Here is a 24609-nt window from a genome sequence, read left to right as displayed (position 1 = left end):
ATCTTGCTGATGTTATTTTCAAACAGTGATTATTTTCAATGTTTCTTAAATGCTTTTTAATGTAGAAAAATATTTTATGAATATAATTTTGATATCTACGTCCGTTTATTTTTTACACCTATTTCAAAAATGCGGGATTGACTGCCGCACTCTGTATGTGCAAAATTAGGAGATCTAAATCATTCCCGTTTTTCGGTATGCAATCCACAAGTTGACATGTTTTGATGCGAACAAACACAAACCTACTCTCTCTTATTATATAGAAGACTAGCTTACCCGGCGAACTTCGTACCGCCAAAAAGTCAATGTATCTCATGTCACACTTGACTTTATTTGGTGAATCACGAAATTTATCTAACAAGCAATATTTTAATTTACATTTCAATACAGACTTCCTATGTGCTTAAAACTACCGTTTTAAAACCAGTAAACAATTTTATCACAGAGTGACGTGTTTATTACAGCTAGTAAGTTTAGATGCTAAATCATATTATCACAACATGATCTTGAATTGAATCATGATGATCTTCCCGTTCTGCGTTAGCCGCTTGGGCGACAATTTCGAAAACATAGGTCTGTAAAATAGATTAATATATAATTATTATCAGCCCCCCTATTATAATTTCTGGTCAGAAACCATTCCCGATATTCACACAACATATTCCCTAAGTTTCATGCCGTTCTGTCAAGTTTGAATCTATAGGGAACAAACAAACTAACACACAAACAGACATTCATTTTTATATATAGAGATAACTAAAGTATAAAGTACTCTTCACCTAAACACAATATACAGATGTCCCATGAAAGGTGTGTAAGATACTTTTTTTAAGATACTTTTAATTTGTGTAAGACTTAATACGTGTAAGATCATAGATTTCACATGAAATTTGCAACAACAATAAAGTCCAGTAAAACGTTCTTATATCGACCTTATTTTCCTATATATATATATATATATATATATATATATATATATATATATATATATATATATATATATATATATATGTGTGTGTGTGTGTGTGTGTGTGTGTGTGTGTGTGTGTGTGTGTGTGTGTGTTGTGTGTGTGTGTGTTTCGATATTTTTGAAAAACGTCAATAGCTAGAAAACTATCAGTCAAAATACAATTCTAAGTATATGGTTGGAAAGAGGCTAACATTTCAAATAACATTCATATAAATTTATCCTTCGACGTTTTTGAACTTTTTATGGGCGTTCAAACTGTTTTAACTTTGTCTCTGAACTCGACGAATGTACTTTTATCAACCTTGAGCGCTCATAAAAATAAATTTTCAATAACATTCATATTATTTGCTTCTTTGTTTGACGTGTTTGAACATAAGCGCTCAAAGTTGAAAAAAGTACATTCCTCCAGTTGTAAGCCAAATTTCAAACAGTTTTCAGAACGTTCATCGTAAGTTTAAAAAAGTTTAAAGCATCTACATCTACAGGTTGTCCCACAAAAGGTGTAGCAGCGGAAGACCATAGATTGTAAATGAAATGTCCAGTAAAATGTTCTTATTGATCTTAGTTTTCGATAAATATCAATATTTCAATATTTTTGAAATACGTCAATAACTTGACGAAAGAGGAAAAGAGGAAGAAATTTCAAATATCATTTATCTAAATTGTTCCTTTGTTTGAGTTTTTAAACTTCTTATGGGCGTTCAAACTGTTTGAAATTTGGCTCTTAAGTCGCCGCATGTTCTTTCATCAACTTTGAGCGCTCATAAAAATTTTAAAACATTGAACAAATTATATGAATCTTATTGGAAATTTCTTTCTCTTTTCAATCATAACATTTAAGATCGAGATCCTTTTAGAATTAGATTTCGACTGATAGTTTTCTATTTATTGATTTTTCTAAAAAATATCGGAACATAGATATATCTCGAAAACTAAGGTCGATATAAGAAAATTTTACTGCATACTTTTTGTTGCAAATTTCATGTAGAATCTATTATCGAATATGGTCTATGGTGAAAAGAATCGACTCTTCATTAGATGAGTGTGATTGTTGATAGACTCGTGCAGTGCAGCGATCAACCGACTGTTCGGGACGCGGTTCGACGGCAGCGAGGTGAGCTGGTCATACGCGCAGTGCCCCGACGTGGACGAGTGCGGCCTCGGTCTGCACGACTGTCACAAGGAGGCCAAGTGCACCAACACGCACGGCTCCTACAGCTGCCAGTGTCGGCGTGGATTCATCGGCGATGGCAAGCACTCCTGTACTGAAACGTCAGTATGCCCAATCCCCATACCTTTCAAGGTTCTGTTAGGCTGGCCACTAACGATAGAACATTTTATTATGCATGTCATGTTTACATATACACATGTTAATTATCAGCAAGAGGCTTCTCAACTAAAATAAACAATCAATAACAATAAATTTCCCACTGGAAAATTGGAAATTATAATGTTAGAAAAATAATGTAACCTCTAATAGAGCAGCAAAGAAAAAATAAACAAAATTGGAGATACAAAAGAACAAAACCCCAACCACAACTAATTTTTCTCAAAGCGTTTCACTGTGATGACACAACAATGTAAGACTGTGTAGCATGCGTGTTCAACCGTTAGTGACCACCCTAAGTTGAAGTATTCAATAAAAATAGTCCAGTCAGTGAATTAAAAAAAAAAAAAAAAACAATAGGAAAACAAAATCAGATCAGGCCAACAAAATGACCAACACCTCAATCCTATAGTGAAGTTCACGTTATAATGGCAGTGAAAAAGATACGAGAAAAACTTTGTCGATTCTCTGCCTGCCACTGCCTTTTATAGAAGATAGCTGATACCGGTATATGATGTAATATTAACTGTTCTTCATAGTATTAACAGTTCACTATTGTTGGATGTAATCAATTATATTTCATTTTTCAAGAAAATATATTATTCAGTGACTTATTTATAAATTGATAATCCATAATTGAGACTGAATATTTGTTAACCAATTACATTGTTTAATAAAAAGCTGTCAACGTTGCGGAGCTAGAACTAGAAAAGGATAGCGCTATCTGCTTTATCAAATGATAGCAACATCAATGTTGATCATATACTGTCATTATAACGAGGACACCACTATGTTATTGTAACAGTGCTACAGCGTTCAGCTGTTTTATTAACTAGGAATGGGAAGCAAGATTACAGTTCAATGGAGGACTGGAATGATGTTCCTGGGTCGATTAACCCCTTCCACAGGTAAACGCTACTATGCGTAGCAATAACAATTGATCATCTAGCTGACTTGTATCCAGCTATTTGAGTCAACCAGTCTGAATGATTTGAGTTTACGCAGAAAACGTTATGAGTGATGATGTTGTGCGTGAATGGTCTCGGAAAATAAAATACGTCAGTTGAAATGACAGAGTCATTGTGATGCATAAAAACTGGCACTCATGCAACCAAATGGCTTCTCCAACGAATCAAATGGAATGATTTCGATCATCCACCATACAAACCTGACTTTCCCTCTTGTAACTTATACCTTTCTCCAAACTCAATTCTTACATGACTTTGAAGGGCAGAGCTTCCAAGCTAACGAGGAGCTCCAAGCTCCAAAACAACGTCATAGCTCTCTTAAACTCATTTGGCGGCAGCATTTTAATAAGGGCTTTGGTTGGCTGTTAAAGTGGTGTGACGAATGCCTTAACCTTCACTGCAATTATTATGTTGAAGAATAATCATAAGTGTAAGAAGTAACTTTTGGTGAAAAATTATTCATTTAACATTCGTCATCTATTCATGGCCAATCGGAGTTCGAAAGAATGCCCCTCGAATTTATTTAACTTTCTTTACATCACATCAATGATTGGAAATAATATCATTTGATAGGGAGTGTGTCATTATTACAATATTCTTTAATTAATTGAATAGGAACTAAATTCCAAAATGCGTTCAACTAAAAGTTATTTAACATTAAAGCTCGATTAGTAAGATTTCTGAATCACCTTAGTCTCTTTAGTGTTACAGGTTTAGGTTGTTGTGTGATACGTGGTGTCAGTGTGTGATGTGCTTGCAGGTGCTACAACAAGTGCATCAACGGCTACTGCTCGGGCAGTCCGCACTACAGGTGCAAGTGCGACCAGGGCTGGACGGGCGACGACTGCTCCACCAACTGCGGCTGCAACAACCACTCGACCTGCTCGCGGGGAGTTGGTCTCTGCGACGAGTGCCACGAGTGGACCACCGGCGACTACTGTCAGTTCTGCAAGTATGTTAACTTATCTATCACCTTTACTCAATAAAATAATTATCATATTCCCATGGTTCTTACTGGTGGGAGTCCCTTACGAGAGCAGATCAACTTATTTATTATTTACCTATTTTTCACTATTTTCACTACCTATTTAGTATTTACTTTTTTTCACTTGTTCCACTATTTTTCTTTGCATATTTTTTATTCTCACGTATGTTATATTCATCGAGGCCGCCAGATTTTTCTATCCATCAAAGGTCTGGCCTGAATAAAAGCTCTTAGCAATAGTTGGCTGGGTTTGAACCCGGGAATTATAGGGTGCTAAGAGAGTTATTTATCCAGTATCGAAAATTGTTTTGGTATCATGGAAAATCACGGACATGGCTAGAATTCGGATTCATTATATTATTTCTTCATTGGCAATTATTACTATTAGTTCCAGGCCTGATGGGATCTTTACTTTTATGAAGCAAATGAATCGTTTAATTCTTTATTACAATGAATATTCCGTAATTATGGAATCACAGTACTTTAAGGTGTTCAGTTGATTGAAACAAATTTTCATTCAGGGGAAAAGTTGATTTTCTCTTGGGTTTAGTACATCTGTCATTCATCAGAATTCATTAATTCTTGACGGGTGATGGGAAAACTAAGTTGAAAACTAACTTTTTTTGAAATTAGCTTTGGGTATATTTGAATCCTTTCCCCAAAGTCATGTTTACTCTAAAAATATTACCATGTAGTGATGAAAATTATATTTTCCTCCACCTCCTGTCTAAAGTGCTTACTTTATCCCCTGGATCATAATACTAAAGTTTCACTTTTTCGGTCTCGGGAGGAAAAACAGGAAAACTCCCTAGAGCGTAAAAGTGACTCCATTTGAATAACATGGGAAGCATCTCTATTTTAAAAACGTACATTTGAAATAGGTTAGAAAGTCTAAGCTCAAATGAGGAAGCCTATAGAGTAGTCATTAAACCAACTAAATTCAATACCTCAACCAGACATTTGATCAATTTATGAAATTTATGTTTGTATGCTAAAATTATTACAAACTTCATATCACTATACTACAAAAAATGTATATTTTGTTTTATTCCATGTTATTCAAAATACCAACCAACCAATATTCCTCATTAACTAATCAAATTTGAAACGGGAACTTCATCATAGCTGTAGTTGTGGCGGCCATTGTTATTACAACTTTTGCCGACAGATAGCGCTGTCGGTGGAGAACTGTGATTACAAGCCAGCTGTTTCTGTTTACTTTTTAGATTATTTTGTAACACATTGTTTGATCACGTACTTTTTTAAAAATCATTTTATTTGCAGTTTTTATTAAATTTAGGTGGAGGAAAAATTGTGTGTATATCACGAGTGAAAAATGTTTTTCTCCTTCAGGAAAATTGTTGCCCTCGGCTTCGCCTCGGGCTTCAAACTTTTCCCTCGGGGAAAAATAACAGTACTTTTCACTCTAGATATACAAATAACTATTTAACTCACTTGAATATTATTGAAAAGGGAATCAATAAAAACCAATGTGGTTTTCAAAATGAATGTGTTTTTATTATTAGATACTAGCAGGTAACCCGTTTTTCGCAAGGGTCTATTTTAAAACTTGACGTAATGAAATCTAGAAGAATTGAAAATAGGCCTATAAGAATCCTCGGTTGATTAAGAATATTTTATAAGCAGCATTTCAAGTAAATCAGTCCAATAGTTTAGACGTGATGATGCGTCAAACATAATTTTCCTATCCTCTACACGTGAATACGTGTTTAAGCCAGTTCTTTCCTTTATTATAGTATAGAAGATGATAGATAGATAGATATATCATATTATTTACTATAATAAAGGAAATGAATGAGAATAAATTTTGAAAGGTTTGGGATATCGATGTGCAGTTTTCACCATACCTTTTCTCTGGAAATCCTCTATCGGAATCATGTATCATATTTTATGACCACCTTTCAATTAAAAAAAGAAGTTGGATTCAAAATGGCGGAAAAAATTTGGGTGCAACGGAAAACCTGTTTTTATCATTCGAAAAGGATCCCCAATCATACCTATCTTCCAATTTCCTTTTTAAGAGAAATGTTCTGCTGCTTCCTTACAACAACTGAAAACATGACAAATAATTGAGAACTTGACAAAATGAAAACTTGACAAACTGAAAACTTGACAAACTGAAAACTTGACGTAATGAAATCTATAAGAATTGAAAATAGGCCTATAAGAATCCTCGGTTGATTAAGAATTTATAAGCAGCATTTCAAGTTAATCAGTCCAGTAGTTCAGATGATGCGTCAAACATAATTTTAGTGTACTCTACACCTGTATACGTGTATAATCCATTTCTCTCCTTTATTATAGTATAGAAGATAATATTATATGGATGGATGATCATTGTTATTTCACTAAAAGATAGAATAAGTTGAATAGTTTCCCTTTCAGAGGGAGTTTTGACAACCCACAAAACTCATTTTTCATTTGAAGATATAACAAAAAGGTGCATATGATCTTATTTTTCTGCTCAGCTTGCCAAAATACCCCTCATTCCAATATTAAAATTGTCGACTGACTGTACAGTGAGCCAGTCTTTCTATCAGGGCTCGAATAATTTTGAAATCTTAATTGAATAAAAATGAAAGAGAATAATTTATTTATGTAAATCATGTCTTTATTCAAAGACATATTAACTGCATGCGTTTTCATATTGCCGATACAGCATTGATGAAACTGTAGGAGTTTATTTAGCACTTTGTCTCAAAAAGCTGTTCTAGCTGAAATATTAATAATGCATTCCACGTGTAGGCCTAAACATTGCATCAGGAAAACGATAAACTATGGGCCAGTTGCACGTACGTCTGTTAAATATGAACATTAACGCCGATTAACAAATCAGCGTTAGTTTAGGACATTTCTGTTCCACAAAGATCGGTTAGTTTTTAATTCCGATTAAGTTTTCCGGTTAACTAACCAAGATTTTAACGGTTTCATAATCCGGCAAGACTGTAATTTATCCGACAGTGATGTTATTAAAATTATTATTCTAAACAAATGGCAAAAAAGTGAGGTTATGTTATTGAAGTGGTGACTATTCATTTCGCATGCGCCATAAAAATGTTCTGTCTTTCGCCGGTGTCGTGCTATCTGCAAACGAACCAGATTGAAAACTAACCTCAAAAATCAGGATATAATTTTGAATGCTAATTTCACCTAAATACTCTTTTCTATTTTATTAACGGATGAAATTCATTCATATATTTAGCTCATACTTTGAATTCTGTAGTTTTTTAACCAAAAATAATTTTGGAAGACAGCTATCAGTAGGTACCTTATCGGCGTTAGTTGGATTTAATTCCCCATTGAAATTTTTTCACGTCGATTAGTTTAATCTTTATTATATTACTAGTAGGTAACCCGTGCTTCGCAAGGGTCTATTTTAAAACTTTGCAAACTGAAAACTTGACGTAATAAAAAAATAGAAATTTTAAAATAGGCCTACAACCATCCTCGGTTAATAAAGAATCTTTATGCAAAATTTCAAATCAATCAGTCCAGTAGTTCAGACGTGATGATGCGTCAAACATAATTTTCCTACATAATTTCACGTACGTGTATGAGCCAGCTCTTTCCATTATTAAAGTAAAGATGATGGATATATGGATGATTTATCAGTATCTTTGAATGAGAATAACTTTTGACGGTTTGAGAAATTGGTGCGGTTTTCACCATTCATTTTCACTTGAAATTCTGTATCATATGACCAACGTAAGTTTTCTGTCTTCTAACTTTGTCATATGACTACCTTCAAATTTAAAAAAAATGAAGTTGAATTCAAAATGGCGGAACAAAATTTTGATGCGACAGAAAATCAGTTATTTTTATTCGAATAGGATCCCCAATCATACCTATAATCTAATGTCCCTTTTAAAAGAAATGTTCAGCTGCTTCTATACAACAACTGGCAGCATGACAAATTGAAAACTTGACGTAATGAAATCTTGAAGAACTGAAAATAGACATATAACCATCCTCGGTTAATTCAAGAATCTATATGCAAAATTTCATATTAATCAGTTGAGTAGTTAAGACGTGATGATGCGTCAAACATAATTCCCTATTCCTTACGTGTATAAGCCAGTTCTTTCCTTTATTATAGTATAGATAACTGAAGAAGACATAATACTTGAAAACCTCACAGAATCATATTAATTTTTTTAATACATCAATAAATCTTAGTATCGATTAGATCCTCTTCAATTTGAATCAGGCAGCCTTTTGTTTTCCCAATTCCAAAAAATACCTAAATTATTCGTTTCACTGCGAATTTGTGTCTGATAGTACATTACAACTGAAAAATATGAAGGCCCCTTCTAAACGAGGAAGTGGTCGAGGAGGTCCTCCCGGCGGAGACGACTACTAAACATCTAGCCTGCCTTGGTCCCTTTTTAGGGCCACCAGCAACAATCTTGGTCCCTTTTCAGGGCCACCAGCAACAATCTTGGTCCCTTTTCAGGGCCACCAGCAACAAACTTGGCCCTTTTCAGGGCCACCAAAAGCCATTTCTTTAGACGGTGGTAACAAACCCCTCGCTCGACCCGACTGACTAGCCCAATTGATGAACGAGCCACACCTTCCGCCATATCAATTATTGGCGCCTGCCAACGTGGGGCCACTCACTGTATGGAGATACAGTAACCCGTTACCACTGTCAAAACTTTTTTTTTCAAACAAAATGTCAACCTAAATTTTCAACTAAATGTATGTCTTAAATTTATGTCTCTGAATCTTTCAATTCAGAATACCTGTCTGGGAACAGGCAATTTCTCAGTGGCACCCATAACACCTGAACATGGTAGCGACTAGAACCGGAGCCGGAGACAGTGGAGATACGACCACCGAAGATTCGATGCAGTCAACCAGCCAGCACACCGAGTCTACATTCGCCGGCTGGCCTGCACAGACCACCGGTCAAACCGACAGCAGCACGACGCAGCTGCCCGCTTCCACCAGCGAAACCGGGGCAACGCAGCCACCCGCCTTCACCAGCGAGCCTGCTCGACCAACCACCCTGCAACCCAGCGCGCTGACCGTCAACCTGCCTGCTCCACCGTCAACCTCTAGTCACGCCACTACCGCAACCAGCAACATGGCCAACTTACCGGCTCCAGCCGTCAGCTACACCGGCAACCTCAGCCAGCTGACCAGCATAGCGACCCTGCTACCGTTCTTCCGCCGCAAGCTCCATGAAGACCCCATCACCTTCATGCGACAGTGCACCGAGCTGCTACAGGGTCACCACATTCCCAGCTATACCTGGGTCATGCTTCTAAAAGCGCAACTACAAGACGACGCCGCCGCCTGGTGGAGAGACTACAGAGAATTCGTCACCACCTGGGAACAGTTCCGTGACCGACTTCAGGCCCATTTCTCGGGAGCCCATAAAATCGCAGCCGCTCACACGGAATTTTATGGCACCACCCACAAACCGAACCAGCCAGTGGAGCGATTCATCCGTCAGAAGCTCCAACTACAGCAGCGCTTAGGAACCAACCTGGCTGAAGACGAGGTGATCGCCCTGCTCATCGGTCATCTGAGTTCCGAGCTTCGCACCCTAGTTCGAGCTGCTCGTCCCACGAACTATGAAGAGCTGATCATGATCGCCAACGACCTGGAAACCGACCTCAACAGTCGACCAAAATATAAGCCGCCTCAACCTACGGCACCCGCAGGGCCACCCCATCGAGAGCCGCCGCCGAGGTTCAACTACAACCAGCTTCCTCAGTGTCATTACTGCCCGGCCAAGCATTTTTATCGCGACTGCCCAGAACTCGCGAAGAAACGGCAGGGAAACGGCGATACTGGAGAGACTCGGACTTCACCCCTCCAGCACGGAAAGTAGGAGTCCACTACACTAACGATGAGGTGCAAGACCCGCAGCGCCAGCCTCGCAGGTCACCACCCCAATTACAAGCGATAACCGTCACCAAACCGGCCAGCCAGTCATTCCTTGGTCACGCCACCGTGGATCCTGCCAGCGTCACCAAGCCTCCTTCCAACGTCACCGAAGACCCCTCGCTCTTCTCGGCTGACGGAGACTCTCCACGGTACCTAGCAGCCGCACCTCCACGGGCTATCAAGAATGACCCAGTACCAGTCGTCACCCGGGTCACTGTCTCACAACAGCAACTGCGTCCGGCACACCCTTGCGCGTCAACCACCCAGCCGTCACTCATGACCGTCTCACTCACAACGGATCGATCGCCTACCCGTCACGCCACCGTAGACCCTGCTAGCGTCGCTAAGTCTCCTTCCAATGTCACCAAAGACCCCTTGCTCTTCCCGGCTGACAGAGACTCTCCACAGCACCCAGCAGCCGCGCCTCTACTGGCCCGCGAGAGGACAGCATCACCAGCCGACGATGAGCGTGTCATCGACCACCAGCCTGGGGAGGAACATGCAACTGTGACCCACACGCACCCGCCACCTACCGGGGTCGCTGTCATGGACGGAGTCACCAACACTGCCCTCGCCGCAGTCGACGACCAGGTCACCAATGCTGACCCAGCCGCATTCAGCCACCAGGTCACCAACACTGCCCCAGCCGCAGTCAGCCACCAGGTCACCAACACTGACCCAGCCGCCGTCAACCAGCCGGTCACCAACACTGCCCCAGCCGCAGTCAGCCACCAGGTCACCAACACTGCCCTGGCCGCAGTCACCGACAAAGTCACCAACACTGCCGCCCCAGTAGTCAACAACCACATCACCAGCCCTCCGCCCAGCCAAGCACCGAACCTAGCCGTGATCCAGATAGACGGACAGACTCTACCCCAGATCCCTGTCATCCTCGCGGGTAAACAACTACACGCTCTACTCGATTCAGCCGCAACGCTCTACTCGATTCAGTCGCAACGCACAACTTCGTGAGAGCTGCCCACCTCAATTCAGCCGCAACGCACAACTTCGTGAGAGCTGCCCACCTCGACCACGGTACACGGATCCAACCGCTGAAGCTACCTGTACTGCTGGCCAACCGTCCCACTAGCTGCGAAACGGCCATACAAGAACATCTGGAACTCCAGATCCAACAGCACATTCAAAATATTCCCTTCCTAGGTCTATCTGACCTATGCGAAGACATCATCTTGGGACGACCATGGTTTCGGGAGAATAAGGCAGTGCTTGACTTTGAGCAAGACAGGCTAATCTACGGCAAGACGCAGCGAGATACGATCTTCTGGATAGCGTAACCACCAGTCTCAGTAGAGATGGACACTCACCTGGTTGACAAGTTACTAGAAGACACGCCCAGCGACCAGCACCAACGGTTAACAGTATTACTGTAACAACACACAAAATTGTTCATGGAGCAGATGCCACCCTCCATCACCACGGCCGCCACCATGACAATTCAACTCAACAGCTCAGAAATACGCAGCCAGCGGCCTTACCGATACTCATGGGAGAAACTGCAAATTATCGAGTCCGAAGTTGCCGCCCTCAAGGAACGCAACCTGGTAGAAGCCAGTGATTCGCCTTACAACTCTCCAATCGTTGTTGTCCCCAAGAAGGACAGCACATCACGGTTCTACCATAGGTGGCCGCCACCTTCCTGCGACCACCTTCCACGGGTTACCAGATCGGCGACCAGGTGCTCACACGGAATCATCAACTCTCAAACAAGGCTCAGAAATTCCACGCGGGCCTAGCACCCAGATGGAAGGGACCATATACGGTCGCCCACAACCAAGGAGCTCTCTACTGGATCACCCATGACAACGAGACCATCAAGGTGTACATCAGGAGACCAGACTCAACTACGCCCGGCTCCAACCACCGACCAGCAACATCTCTTGGAATAACAACCCACCTGTTGGGGGAGACCCTTCTGGTCTTATTTCTGTAATTATTGACCACAACCCACCTGTTGGGGGAGACCCTTCTGGTCTCACTTCTGTGAAATTATCGCCCAATGGCACTTTTGTATATTTTGTAAACATTATATCTTGTTTTTTGCAATCAATAAATTCTCGCCGTGGATACCTCAAACGGGGGGGGGGGAATTGATACCTCCCTCGCGTTCGCTACCTTTCAGCCTGCCGCTCTGCTCTGCTCCCCACGCCATGCATCAACCAAATGAGTGGTTGACCCACCCGCCACCAGGGTGCGCCTCAGTCGCCGCCACCCGTTCCTGCGTTTCTATTGGCCGAAGCACCGCCGGCCAATAGCAGCGCAGGTGAACTCGGGGACTGTGAATAAAAAGGGGCTACTCAGCTACCCTCGATAGCACTTGCTCACTAGCAACCTTCCACTGAAGAGCCAGAAGAGACCACCAGCCGAGACCACTACCAGAGACCACTACCATCCGAGACCACTACCGAGACCAGGAGCAGAGCAGCGAGCAGGCCAATGAGGGAACCACGGCGAGACTAACCGCAACATGAGGTGTCTTCCTTGTCTACTACCCAGCCGATGCCTAGGAGGAACCGAGCCGGCCGCCGAATCCAGAAGAGGAGGGCCCTACATCGGCTTCGCCAGGTGGAGGAGAGGCTGAGGCTGTACACCGCCGCGCCAGCTGCGCCCCAAGACTTTGCGCCCCAGCCTAACAACTGGCGCGCGGGTCTGGATGCACGGGTTGGGTGCCGAACCGACATCGGAGTGTGTGCAGCGGAAGCCTACGACCCTGCCTGCCCGGGGTTTGACCGAAGGCCCCTTCTAAACGAGGAAGTGGTCGAGGAGGTCCTCCCGGCGGAGACGACTACTAAGCATCTAGCCTGCCTTGGTCCCTTTTTAGGGCCACCAGCAACAATCTTGGTCCCTTTTCAGGGCCACCAGCAACAATCTTGGTCCCTTTTCAGGGCCACCAGCAACAAACTTGGCCCTTTTCAGGGCCACCAAAAGCCATTTCTTTAGACAGTGGTAACAAACCCCTCGCTCGACCCGACTGACTAGCCCAATTGATGAACGACCCACACCTTCCGCCACATCAAGTGACTACTGAATTCATGAGTTCTGCCAACAAGAGGGCCGCACACAACTCCAAACGAGGTATTGAAACAACTTTAGATGGTGCTACCTTGGACTTTGAACACAATAATACAACTCTTGGCTCCTCGCTCTCCTTCTGCGACTTCACATAGATAACTGCACCATAACCAGACAATGATGCATCACAAAAACCAATCAAACTGATGTGAGAATCCTGAAACAAACCAACGTGACGTGGAACAGCAAATTTCAACAATAGAGGCAACTCTTTTTGACAATTCTCCCAAAGAGTGCAGATAGACTCAGGCGGCTTCTCGTCCCAATCCACTCCTAATTTCCACAGTTTCTGGACAAGACACTTTAGAAATAATGTAAACGGTGACAAGAGACCATGAGGATCATAGATACGAGCCATCACTGACTGAATAGAACGCTTAGTACGACCTTGAACTTCACTAGTACCACCACCGAATCCACGAACAACGGTTTTCATGGGCTGGAATGGTAGTCTCAAACGCCGACACAATTTGGCTGTAACAAAATGACACTGACTCCCGGTGTCAACCAAGAAACGAACATCACAAAGCTGATCATTACAATCTCGAACATGTGCAGTGATGGTCGACAACACAACGGTCGAATTTTCTACATCGTTGGATGTAGAACAACAACTAATAGGTGATGTGCCACCTGCCTTGGAGTTCGACGAGGACGCAACACCTTCATTGGAACTTGATCTGGAAAAGTGCAATAAAGAATGATGAGATTCTCGACATTGAGCACACTGAGTTTTACTACGACAATCTCTACTCAAATGATCCACATCAAGACAACGAAAACAACAAAACTTTCCTTTAATCAAACAATAACGATCCCAAGGAGTCATTTTCAAGAAACTTGCACAATCTACTAACCGATGACTCGGTTTTGAGCACTTCAGACAATTGGGATTTTTACTAGATGCATCATTAGATGAATCATTAGATTGAACCACAAACACCTTTGATTTATTATCCTTTTTGTGCCTCATATTAAACGATTCAGTCTGTTTCTCATCAGAAGAAAGAGTCTTAATTTGCTTTTCAATGAATTTGACATAATCGGTATAAGTTGGCATAGCCTTGTCACGGACGGCCGATTCAAAATTTCTATGAGAACTTGGATCCAGCAATCTCAAGCCATGATAGAGGAATATCTAGTCTGACAAATCAGTGAGTCACAATCTCTTCACTGCATTGATTGAACTGCAAAACCCATCCAAAATCGCAATACAACCTGCCTTTGATTCTGATTTTATTGGACGAAATTCAAAAATTTGTTTGAAATAGGCATTGACTTGCGCCCGTGGATCGTTATAGCAGGTCAATAATGCCTGCCAAATTATTTGATAATTGTTAGCCAATGGTGGCAAATGACGACAAATATTTGCTGCTTGTCCAGTAAGTCTACTTACAAGATATTGGACCTTCTGCTGATCGTTCAAACTCTTGTTGTCATGTACCAATGCCTTAAATAGTTCATAAAACACCGACCATTGAGTCTGGTTCCCATCAAATTTTGGAAGGTCGATTTTAGGCAGTACCGACTCGGACACGACCAGCTGTGCACTACCTGCTGTAGCTGCCGAAGATTGAGCAATAGCATCAGTCGCCTCTTTCTGTTTGAGAGTGTTAGCCGCTACTTCAATATACTGAAACAGATCTAGGTGTGAGTCGTTGAATGCTACAACATGATCTTTATTCAACTCAAGTTCCAACTCATTGACCACTAATTCTGTCTTTTCATAATCCGAAATGGTCTGAGACACCCGAGGATACAAGATTAAAAATTGCTCAGCAACCTTTGGATCAGAGACATTTTTAGACAGTTCATAAATTCTTTGCAATCTGGCATACAATTGTTCCAGTTTAGTGCGATGCACCCTGATTTGTTTCTGTAATTTTTCCTCCATCTTGAACTCATACACAAAACAATTCAGCCCCGACAATACAAACAACAGACAATAAAACAAGAATGAGTTCAAAACTAGATGAAAGGAAGAATCACGACTAGTAAGTTATCAAAGTTAAACTTTGATTATCAATTCACAAGATAAGTTATTGTTGAAGACAAAACTATATAATAGATAATGTTCTTCCAACAACTCACAAACAAATGATAACTTGTTGAATTGAACAAACTAAATTCAATACCTCAACCAGACATTTGATCAATTTATGAAATTTATGTTTGTATGCTAAAATTATTACAAACTTCATATCACTATACTACAAAAAATGTATATTTTGTTTTATTCCATGTTATTCAAAATACCAACCAACCAATATTCCTCATTAACTAATCAAATTTGAAACGGGAACTTCATCATAGCTGTAGTTGTGGCGGCCATTGTTATTACAACTTTTGCCGACAGATAGCGCTGTCGGTGGAGAACTGTGATTACAAGCCAGCTGTTTCTGTTTACTTTTTAGATTATTTTGTAACACATTGTTTGATCACGTACTTTTTTAAAAATCATTTTATTTGCAGTTTTTATAAAAATTTAGGTGGAGGAAAAATTGTGTGTATATCACGAGTGAAAAATGTTTTTCTCCTTCAGGAAAATTGTTGCCCTCGGCTTCGCCTCGGGCTTCAAACTTTTCCCTCGGGGAAAAATAACAGTACTTTTCACTCTAGATATACAAATAACTATTTAACTCACTTGAATATTATTGAAAAGGGAATCAATAAAAACCAATGTGGTTTTCAAAATGAATGTGTTTTTATTATTAGATACTAGCAGGTAACCCGTTTTTCGCAAGGGTCTATTTTAAAACTTGACGTAATGAAATCTAGAAGAATTGAAAATAGGCCTATAAGAATCCTCGGTTGATTAAGAATATTTTATAAGCAGCATTTCAAGTAAATCAGTCCAATAGTTTAGACGTGATGATGCGTCAAACATAATTTTCCTATCCTCTACACGTGAATACGTGTTTAAGCCAGTTCTTTCCTTTATTATAGTATAGAAGATGATAGATAGATAGATAGATATATCATATTCTTTACTATAATAAAGGAAATGAATGAGAATAAATTTTGAAAGGTTTGGGATATCGATGTGCAGTTTTCACCATACCTTTTCTCTGGAAATCCTGTATCGGAATCATGTATCATATTTTATGACCACCTTTCAATTAAAAAAAGAAGTTGGATTCAAAATGGCGGAAAAAATTTGGGTGCAACGGAAAACCTGTTTTTATCATTCGAAAAGGATCCCCAATCATACCTATCTTCCAATTTCCTTTTTAAGAGAAATGTTCTGCTGCTTCCTTACAACAACTGAAAACATGACAAATAATTGAGAACTTGACAAAATGAAAACTTGACGTAATGAAATCTAGTAGAATTGAAAATAGGCCTATAAGAATCCTCGGTTGATTAAGAATTTATAAGCAGCATTTCAAGTTAATCAGTCCAGTAGTTCAGATGATGCGTCAAACATAATTTTAGTGTACTCTACACCTGTATACGTGTATAATCCATTTCTCTTTTTTATTATAGTATAGAAGATGGATGGATGATCGTTGTTATTCCACTAAAAGATAGAATAAGTTGAATAGTTTCCCTTTCAGAGGGAGTTTTGACAACCCACAAAACTCATTTTTTATTTGAAGATATAACAAAAAGGTGCATATGACCTTATTTTTCTGCTCAGCTTGCCAAAATACCCCTCATTCCAATATTAAAATTTTCGACTGACTGTACAGTGAGCCAGTCATTCTATCAGGGCTCGAATAATTTTGAAATCTTAATTGAATAAAAATGAAAGAGAATAATTCATTTATGTAAATCATGTCTTTATTCAAAGACATATTAACTGCATGCGTTTTCATATTGCCGATACAGCATTGATAAAACTGTAGGCGTTTATTTAGCACTTTGTCTCAAAAAGCTGTTCTAGCTGAAATATTAATAATGCATTCCACGTGTAGGCCTAAACATTGCATCAGGAAAACGAAGTTTCTAAACTATGGGCCAGTTGCACGTACGTCTGTTAAATATGAACATTAACGCCGATTAACAAATCAGCGTTAGTTTAGGACATTTCTGTTCCACAAAGATCGGTTAGTTTTTAATTCCGATTAAGTTTTCCGGTTAACTAACCAAGATTTTAACGGTTTCATAATCCGGCAAGACTGTAATTTATCCGACAGTGATGTTATTAAAATTATTATTCTAAACAAATGGCAAAAAAGTGAGGTTATGTTATTGAAGTGGTGACTATTCATTATGCATGCGCCATAAAAATGTTCTGTCTTTCGCCGGTGTCGTGCTATCTGCAAACGAACCAGATTGAAAACTAACCTCAAAAATCAGGATATAATTTTGAATGCTAATTTCACCTAAATACTCTTTTCTATTTTATTAACGGATGAAATTCATTCATATATTTAGCTCATACTTTGAATCCTGTAGTTTTTTAACCAAAAACTAATTTTGGAAGACAGCTATCAGTAGGTACCTTATCGGCGTTAGTTGGATTTAATTCCCCATTGAAATTTTTTCACGTCGATTAGTTTAATCTTTATTATATTACTAGTAGGTAACCCGTGCTTCGCAAGGGTCTATTTTAAAACTTTGCAAACTGAAAACTTGACGTAATAAAAAAATAGAAATTTTAAAATAGGCCTACAACCATCCTCGGTTTATAAAGAATCTTTATGCAAAATTTCAAATCAATCAGTCCAGTAGTTCAGACGTGATGATGCGTCAAACATAATTTTCCTACATAATTTCACGTACGTGTATGAGCCAGCTCTTTCCATTATTAAAGTAAAGATGATGGATATATGGATGATTTATCAGTATCTTTGAATGAGAATAACTTTTGACGGTTTGAGAAATTGGTGCGGTTTTCACCATTCATTTTCACTTGAAATTCTGTATCATATGACCAACGTAAGTTTTCTGTCTTCTAACTTTGTCATATGACTACCTTCAAATTTAAAAAAATGAAGTTGAATTCAAAATGGCGGAACAAAATTTTGATGCGACAGAAAATCAGTTATTTTTATTCGAATAGGATCCCCAATCATACCTATAATCTAATGTCCCTTTTAAAAGAAATGTTCAGCTGCTTCTATACAACAACTGGCAGCATGACAAATTGAAAACTTGACGTAATGAAATCTTGAAGAACTGAAAATAGACATATAACCATCCTCGGTTAATTCAAGAATCTATATGCAAAATTTCATATTAATCAGTTGAGTAGTTAAGACGTGATGATGCGTCAAACATAATTCCCTATTCCTTACGTGTATAAGCCAGTTCTTTCCTTTATTATAGTATAGATAACTGAAGAAGACATAATACTTGAAAACCTCACAGAATCATATTAATTTTTTTAATACATCAATAAATCTTAGTATCGATTAGATCCTCTTCAATTTGAATCAGGCAGCCTTTTGTTTTCCCAATTCCAAAAAAATACCTAAATTATTCGTTTCACTGCGAATTTGTGTCTGATAGTACATTACAACTGAAAAATATGAATTATTACTTATTTTATTGTGATGTATTCATATTTTCCATATGAATTTCAATGATAGGCCTACAGCATGAAGAGACTATGTCCATATAATTTGTACTGGTGGCAAACTTTTACATTAAAAATAACTATTTGATAAAATCCCAGTTCAAAAGTAATCAAAACAAATTCCTTCAAAAAATAATTGATAATAATACGTTTCGAGGGAAAAAATTAAAAACAAAATTGGGAAGAATCGGGATTCGAACCGAGGAACCATCGCTCCGAAAACGAGCGTTTTACCGTTACTCTTCACGCCTCCGATCAAAAATAATTGTTTTGTAACAGCATTATAAAACCTCATAAAAAACCACACTTCTGGGCTACAACAATGACAATGTAGTCTATGACGTAAATGGAACTTCATGTACGGTAGCATGAATGAAGTTTGAGCATCAATTCTGAAAAATCTAGAAGGAAAATCGAAATTTGGGCTTCCAGGTGCACGAGATTGATATTTTTAGAATATATGTGCAAAATTTGGATATCTAAATCATTCCCGTTTTTCCGGTATGCAATCCACAAGTTGACATGTTTTGATGCGAACAAACAAACACAACCCTACTCTCTCTTATTATATAGATAGATAAATAATGAATATTCATTTATTTAATATTACAAGTTTTTTGAACGAGCGTTAGCGAGTATCACTTTTGACTTACTAAAGGCCAAAGTCGTTGCCCATATGTTTGTATGTTCTACAATAATCTTAGAAAGAATTAATCAGCCTCAAATTTTTAACACGTATTCTTCGAGCCTTTTTACATGTCAAGTTTGTTGGACAAAAAAATTGACTCACTCCTTCGTCCTTTTTTAGAATATAAAAATAACATTGAAAAAGCATAAGAAAAAACTGTTCGATTTATCATTTAGTCAGCTCCATGCAATTTCTTCAGTTTTTGCATTCATTCATTCATAATATCAGCTTAGGCTATTTGGGAGCTATCACACGCGCTGACATGATTTCAGCTGGTTAATCAATACAACATAATTTAAAACTTTTACATCAACAAAATGATATGGGTTGATTTATATCAATGTGCGGTTGCCGCCATTCATTTTCTCTTGGAACTCTGTATTGAAATCATGTATCACATGACCACCTCCTCATTTAAAAGAATTAATTTGGATTCATATGAGGATTAGGCCCGCCGCAAAGTAGACCCACGCTAATCCACGAAAAGCAACCCACGCCGTGGGATATTTTGTAAACCTTTGCTAGGCTTCTCCAGACATCTGTATAGTGATAATAATACAGATATGATAATGTACATGCAATGAATAATCCACTTGTTACCTGATTGATTATGAATAATTCTATAGTAATGGTTTACAAAACATCCCACGGCGTGGGTTTCTTTTCGTGAATTAACGTGGGTCTACTTTGCGGCGGGCCTAAAAGATGTTGAAGCGACAGAGTAATTGGAGAGTAATTTTTCATTTCAAATAGGATCCCCAATGATAGGCCTACTTACTGTAAAATTATGCTTGTAAGTGCGATATTTAGTTGTTTTCATAATTTTCATCAACTCTGTATAACTAAAAGTTGCTGGTTTCAAAGATCACAATACAACAGTTCCTGAGCAAGTTCTCCAACCCAGGGGGTCACAAGCTATAACTGATTTTCATTGCTACATAATTTCGAGCGCTTTCTTATTGAGTAATACCTAGTTATCTTGTTAATTCTGCTACTGCAGCACCAGTCATGGTTCTATTTCTATTCAGATTCGTTTGTAGGGTACCATTCCTTACCCCATTACTCCCCTTAAGTCATAGTCATAAGAAGTCTATGGCTTGGGTATCATCAGAAAAAAATAATTGTCAAGTGTACAGTGTTGAATTTGTGATTACGACTTACAGGGCTGGAAGCTATGGAAATGCGACGTCTGTTGAAGGGTGCAAAGGGTGCAATTGCAACGACCACGGAAATGCAAGTCTGGGTGTTTGCGACACGATTTCGGGGCAATGCTTCTGTCAGGACAACACTGAAGGACCCGCCTGCAGCCGATGCAAAAAGGACTACTATGGCGATCCAAGGTGAGTCTAGCGCATTTATCATTTGTGTACTTAATTATGTTCATTACTTGATCCTTTACCGATTTCCAAAATCGACTGTACCTACTGTTCTATTACTGTGAAAGTAATAGCCACTTTCCAATTACTTTTGTATTATTTAAAAAATAAAATACAAGAAACTTACCAAAAAATGATAAAATTATGCCACTGCACTAAACTCGTGTTCATAAATAACTTACGGTTTAGTAAATAGGCTAATAAAAAAACTAATAATTACTACAATTGAAATAACTATAAAATGATGATGAAATAATCATTCTTACTATAATTTTGGTTTATATACGATTACACTAGGTAAGGCAAAAACACCAGCAAAAGGAAGATTCCATGGGCGCCAGTGTGATTCGTAAAAACTGTTATATATTATATATAAGCAATGTTATATATTAGAATGAAATTCATTGTTATACATAGGAAACATAAACAAATAAAGTGCAGAAACACTCCTAAACTTACATCTTAAACTTGAATTATTTTGGCTGTCTTTTTCATTCTTGAAGACCTTCAAGAGCTGCCGAAATTTCTCTAGCTGAAAACGTAAGTTTATGAGTGTTTCTGCTGTATATTTGTGTTTTTATTTTTCATGCGTATATTATTATAAAACTTTGAAGTGTCTATTATGTGCTACATGAAATGTATTATAGTTATGCATACAGTGCTATGCAGTGTTATACTTTTTTTTAATTATGTGAGGAACTAAACTCATTTATAGGTTTATCTCTTAAATGAATTTGGCATGTTTGTTGGCAGACGAGGTGGAACATGCTACTACCAGTGTATGGCGAGGGGCATCCTGACCAGATCGGAGCAACAAGGCCTGGGCAGTCGGCTGGCCGACACCACAGTCTGGGAGTCAAGGCAGGGGCGACCCTCCTCCCTCACCTCCCACTCCCTCGCCCGAGAGTGTCTCTGGATTGTGTCGCCTCACAAACTACACAACAAATCTGACACGTCAGTATTCATCATTTGTTTGAATTCTTCATTTCTGAGTCTCGTCTTTATGTTATTATTCTTGGGCTGGCCACTAACTTTAGTCCAGTCACGATGTAGTGGAAAAGGGTTGTTTGGGGAATTAATTCCGAATACACTAAATTTTTCGTGCATTGATACTGGAGTATTAGACAGCTTAAATACAAAATGTTTATCATCTAGCCCTGGAGCTTTTGACAGAGTGCCCCAAGAATCACGGATTTTCGGTTCCTTTTTCAGTTCTTTGAGATTAACGCCAAATTGAGCCATTGGTCAGAAAATTCACTATCTTTTTTTCGATAATAAAGTTTCGAATGAAATGGAATAATTCAGAGCCTCCATCTCCATTGATTGCTGAACTACAATTTTTCAAAAATGAGTCAAGTTTTTGGAAAACCGAAATTTGGTGGAAATTATGTTTCCAATCAACTATATCTTCCGATCTCCACAATTTAAATTTATGATCCAAAATCCCACCTGTTGGTGGTAGTATTACTTAAATGGGCATTTATTGCGGAAAACCGTACATTGTGCAGATTAACTGGACAATCAAGATTATAGGACATTAGAAAAGTATGACTTATGATACTTCATTTTAAAACGAGCTAAAAACTTCTTTATCAAACATTTGTTCCGATAAACCATCAGTAGAGTATGATAGGATAGATTTTAGTATTTTAGATTCGTTTATAAGAAATGTAGATTGGTTTGATATACAGAGTGTTTAAGAACTCTCTACCAATACTCTATCTAGGGCATTGTTCCTGGCTAACAAACATATCTAACTAAACATCATATTTAAATTGTCTGGAAATCTTCAGTTACTCTTACAGCGGTCATTTTGCTTTTTTCAAATCGATCGACACCTTATTTATTAATATTGAACGAATATTAAGTGAGATATGGCAGCTTTAGTGGTAGGTAACCTACCTTTAGAGGGTGATGCAATGCAATTTTATTGTTTTACATTACCTATAATCGCTTACTAATAACATGAAATGCAAATAGATTGTTTCATTACTGAGGCGGCCTTGGTATGCACTGCATCAAACTTTCATTGATCACCTATCACTAAAGCTGCGTTATCTCACTTAATATCCGTTCAATCTTAATTGACCGAGCGAAGTGAGGTCTAAGATTCAAGTCGACAGTTTGGATTTCTCTTAATGTTTATATGTTGCGCATTTACGGCGAGACGCGGTAATAGATTTTCATGAAATTTGACAGGTATGATCCTTTTTAAATTGCGCGTCGTCGTATAAACAAGGCTTTTGGAAATTTGGCATTTCAAGGATAATATAAAAGGAAAAAGGAGCCTCCTTTCATACGCCAATATCGGAGTAAAAATCAGAATATAGAATTATTCATCATAAATCAGCTGTTTAGTGGACTATAATACTACCCGTTCAAAAACATCGAATATCTTGAAAATGTATCTTTCCATCAACGTTGTAGACAGTTGCAGCCAGACCTGATAACAGCGCTCACACTCACATTCCGGGACACGTCACGGAAAGCTCTATGTTTATTTAGGATTTTTTCTAGACATTTTAAATTGATAAATTATTTATTATTTTTTGAGAAAACATAACAACAGGTCAATGTAACTTACTGAGCGCGAGGTCTACTGCTCACAGACCTTCTAGTAAATAAGGTGTCAATTGATTCGTAATTAAATTTACTAAAAAAAGTTATTTTTTAAATGTATTTGTCACAAGTCACTACTACGACTACTTTTGACAACTGGAAAAATAATTTCAATTATTTCTGAGAAACTTTCACGCTTTCACCACCCACTTATCTTTTGTAATAAAAAAAGCTTCTAGTATGTCAAAAATTTCATGTTTTCTGCTCGAAATGTCTCGACATTGATAAACATAATCATTAATTGAAAAATAACCATTGGTCGTATAGGAATGATCCAGATACCAATAGAAAGGGGACATTCTCCCGGTTAATTTGTTATTAAATTCTTACGCATCACGACGCCCCATGATTCTGAGAAAAGAGGTATTTAAAAGAAAAACAAATAATCGCAATGTTCCAAATTTTATTAAAAAAGTTGAATTTCCTTTTAATCCTTTAATCCTGGAACTTTTTTCCTGGCATATCGAGGATGATATTCTACATCCGATTCTGACGTTAAATTGGAAATTTGAAAAAGCTGCGATTTTACACGATTTGGCAACCTTGTAATTTCTTCGGAAGAGTCAAGTCTCAACTTATTTTACACAGACTATATTTCATTTCTGATTTGCATGTTATTGATTAATAATGATAATATCTTCGAAAAAGTTTGAGATAACGATGTGTGGTTTTCGCCATTCATTTTGTCTTGAAATGTCGTATTGAAATCATGTATCGCATGACAATGTTCCTATTTAAAAAAATAAAGTTGCATTCAAAATGGCTGATCCAAGATGGCGGATCAGATTTTTAAAGTCATAGTAGAGTAGTATTCTCAATTTATGTAGGATCCCCAATCACAACCACCTAGAAATTACATTTTTTATGAGATACTAAGCCGTTCTCATACTTTTTCTCTCCTTTCTGCTTTGAATAGCATTGATTAATAATGTGAATATCTTCGAAACGGTTTGAGATATCGATATTCGGTTTTCGTCATTCATTTTTTCTTGAAATTCCGTATCGAAATCATGTATTGCATGACCATCTTCCCATTCAAAAAATTAAGTTGCATTCAAAATGGCTGATCCAAGAGGGCTGACCAGATTTTTAAAGTCATAGTGAAGTATAGTATTTCCGAATTGATTTTGATCCCCAACCACATCC

General features: G+C 38.4%; 1 protein-coding gene across 2 annotated transcripts in view; it reads left to right on the top strand.

Annotated features, from left to right (window-relative positions):
* Window positions 1–24609, top strand: part of LOC111057596 (multiple epidermal growth factor-like domains protein 8) — a 181373-nt gene that overhangs the window by 83852 nt on the left and 72912 nt on the right. For both annotated transcript variants that reach the window (XM_039424112.1, XM_039424113.1), the window contains exons 20-23: window positions 2029–2242; window positions 4026–4217; window positions 20632–20808; window positions 21598–21798. In XM_039424112.1, coding sequence (XP_039280046.1) covers window positions 2029–2242; window positions 4026–4217; window positions 20632–20808; window positions 21598–21798 — 784 coding nt within the window. The remainder of the gene's footprint in view (window positions 1–2028; window positions 2243–4025; window positions 4218–20631; window positions 20809–21597; window positions 21799–24609) is intronic.

The sequence above is a fragment of the Nilaparvata lugens genome, chromosome 3 (assembly GCF_014356525.2).
Source record: "Nilaparvata lugens isolate BPH chromosome 3, ASM1435652v1, whole genome shotgun sequence".
NCBI lineage: Eukaryota > Metazoa > Arthropoda > Insecta > Hemiptera > Delphacidae > Nilaparvata > Nilaparvata lugens.
Note: the sequence above shows the minus strand (reverse complement) of the source record. Positions and strands in the feature narration are given on the sequence as shown.